This window comes from Triticum dicoccoides, chromosome 7B, assembly GCF_002162155.2.
Source record: "Triticum dicoccoides isolate Atlit2015 ecotype Zavitan chromosome 7B, WEW_v2.0, whole genome shotgun sequence".
Taxonomy (NCBI): Eukaryota; Viridiplantae; Streptophyta; class Magnoliopsida; order Poales; family Poaceae; genus Triticum; species Triticum dicoccoides.
Window position 1 is genome coordinate 145,018,231 of NC_041393.1, and position 2,170 is coordinate 145,020,400.

The 2,170-nt window shown below is 62.2% G+C and overlaps 1 protein-coding gene across 1 annotated transcript; it reads right to left on the reverse strand.

Moving 5' to 3' along the window:
* Positions 1-406: 406 nt before the first annotated feature.
* On the reverse strand, positions 407-1,821 carry LOC119336048 (exocyst complex component EXO70A1-like). The gene is made up of 2 exons (XM_037608090.1): positions 630-1,821; positions 407-543 (listed from the first exon to the last, which is right to left on the reverse strand). The coding sequence occupies exon 1, from the start codon at positions 1,713-1,715 to the stop codon at positions 675-677; it is 1,041 nt and encodes a 346-aa protein (XP_037463987.1). The 5' UTR covers positions 1,716-1,821; the 3' UTR covers positions 407-543; positions 630-674.
* Positions 1,822-2,170: the final 349 nt, after the last annotated feature.

Sequence of the window (2,170 nt, forward strand, 5' to 3'; positions counted from 1 at the left end):
CAATCCTCGACACAGGCCGTGGACATCACCTCGAAGGCCTGCTGCCTGTCACAGATCCTGTACTTCAGCGCGTACAGCTGCTGCGTGTCGGCGGTGGCCGCGAAGACGCGGGTGCCGCCGAGCAGGGTGTCCGGGAGGAGAGGGCCGATGGCCAGCCCGTCCGTCTCCGTGTCGTACACCATGGTGCCGGGGTGCCTGTTGCTTGCGATGAAGATGTTGCTGCCCAGGGCAGTGAAGTTCACGGGATAAACAGGTGCGGGTGACACTAGCCGGACGACCGGGGGCTCCAGGTCCAGGTCCAGGTCGGGGCCGCTGTCCATGGCGTCGACGTCGATCTTGCGGATGGTGAAGCCTCTGGTCCAGTCGTCTAGAACAAGATAGAGGTGCTTCTGCTGCTTGTGCACAGGCCGCGATCTTTTGCCGGCGCGGTCGTGGTGGTTCACCGGCCCCTGCCGCCGCTTGGGGTTGGACATCCCTCCTCCCAAGATCTGCTTCTCCGAGTTGATTATCTGATGATTCGTCATTGAGATCCTGCGACCTGATCTGCAAATTCATGACCTATTTGTAAACCCAAGAAAGAAACCGCCTCTGATTGCAATCGAACACCCAAGAGGCCGGGGAACACATACCTCCGCAGAGTCCGAGACGGCCGCGTATTCCGAGCAGTGCTAGGACTATCTGGCCGCTGCGTCCTCTCCTTCAAACAATTCTGACACCAACCCGGCCAGGCTATCGGGCGTGTACCTGGCAGACTTGCCAAGCTTGGGGTGCTCGATCAGCCACGCGCCATAAGCAGCGACGACCTTCTCCGACACGGCCTTCCGCAGCGCCGCCCTGAGCTCGGGATCCGAGACCTCGCAGCGTACGTGGCCGTTGTATGCTTTCTCGAGCGCGGCGTTGAACTTGGCCAGCGCCTTGGTGGCGGGCTTGCCGGCCTCGAGGCAGGCCACGACCGGCGCCCAGGAAGCCTCGATGTAGCTCGTGATGTGCTGCTCGACTCGGCTCCGGTGGCACGCGGTCCACTCGTCGTCTCCCCCGAGCGCGCCGGCGCGTTTCAGCACGAAGCTGGTGTTGTTGGCCAGGAAGAGGTGCCGCAGGCCGCCTCCTTCCTCGCCGCGGAGGGCAGATATCTCCTCCAGCTTGGGCTCCGGGGACGCGACTAGCTCCGAGAAGAGATCGCCGAACGAGTTCACGCCCTCGAGGATGCCGCCCGTGCTCGCGAGGATCACATCCAGCGCGCCGCGGTGCGGTGCCAGCGACTCGATGCAGGACACGGCGTACCGCGTGAGCGGATGGACGCCGGCGCCGACTCCGCGCGTCTCGCTCTGCGTCCCAGAGATGACGCCGGCTCGGACCTTGGTGACGGCACCGCCGATCATGGCCCTCAGCGCGCGCGCCAGCTTGGCGAGAACCACCTCGACCTGCCGGGAGAAGAGCTCCTTGTGCTGCCCGGTGAGCACGAGCACGAGCCCCGGGACAGCGCTGCCAAGGACCTCGTACATTTCCAGGACGTACATGAGCTTCTCCGGCGAGTGCGTGCCAGTGAACCCGTCTGCGAATCTGAGCAGGATGTAGGATCTCCGCTTCGCCATGGCCATGAGGTAGTCGTTCTTGAACCTGTCGAAGGCGCCGTTGCTCTGCGCGTGGAGCTGCATTTGCATAACGACGAGGGCCTTCCCCACCAGTTTAGTCGCCAGGATCCACCGCCGGATCATGTCCTCCGCCGTCCACCACTCGACGTTCTCATAACTGATCGATTCGCCGGTCTCGGCCTCCCGAGAACATCCCACTTGGATTTGGAGAATCGACAAGAACCTGTTCCAATCCATCATCCATGGTCACAATCTCGCAGTTCATCAACTCCTAGAGAAAGGAGTCCAAATGCCAAATTCAGATCTAATATGGGGGATTGCAGAGCATTTGCAGAATCAAAGAAGCCAGCTAGCACACCTGTCCAAAACTTCGCAGGGAGCGTCGGCGAACGCGTGGAGCAGCTCCTTTGTGTAGCCGGCACGGATGACACGCAGTGAGATCTCATGGAGGACAGACAAGCTCGCCGGGCAGATCAGGTCGAGCTCATCCGGAAACTCCCCGTCCGAGAAGACACCAGGCCCAGCCGGCTGGCTCCCGGACGCGTACAGCTCATCGACGGTGCCGGAGCTCAACTCGG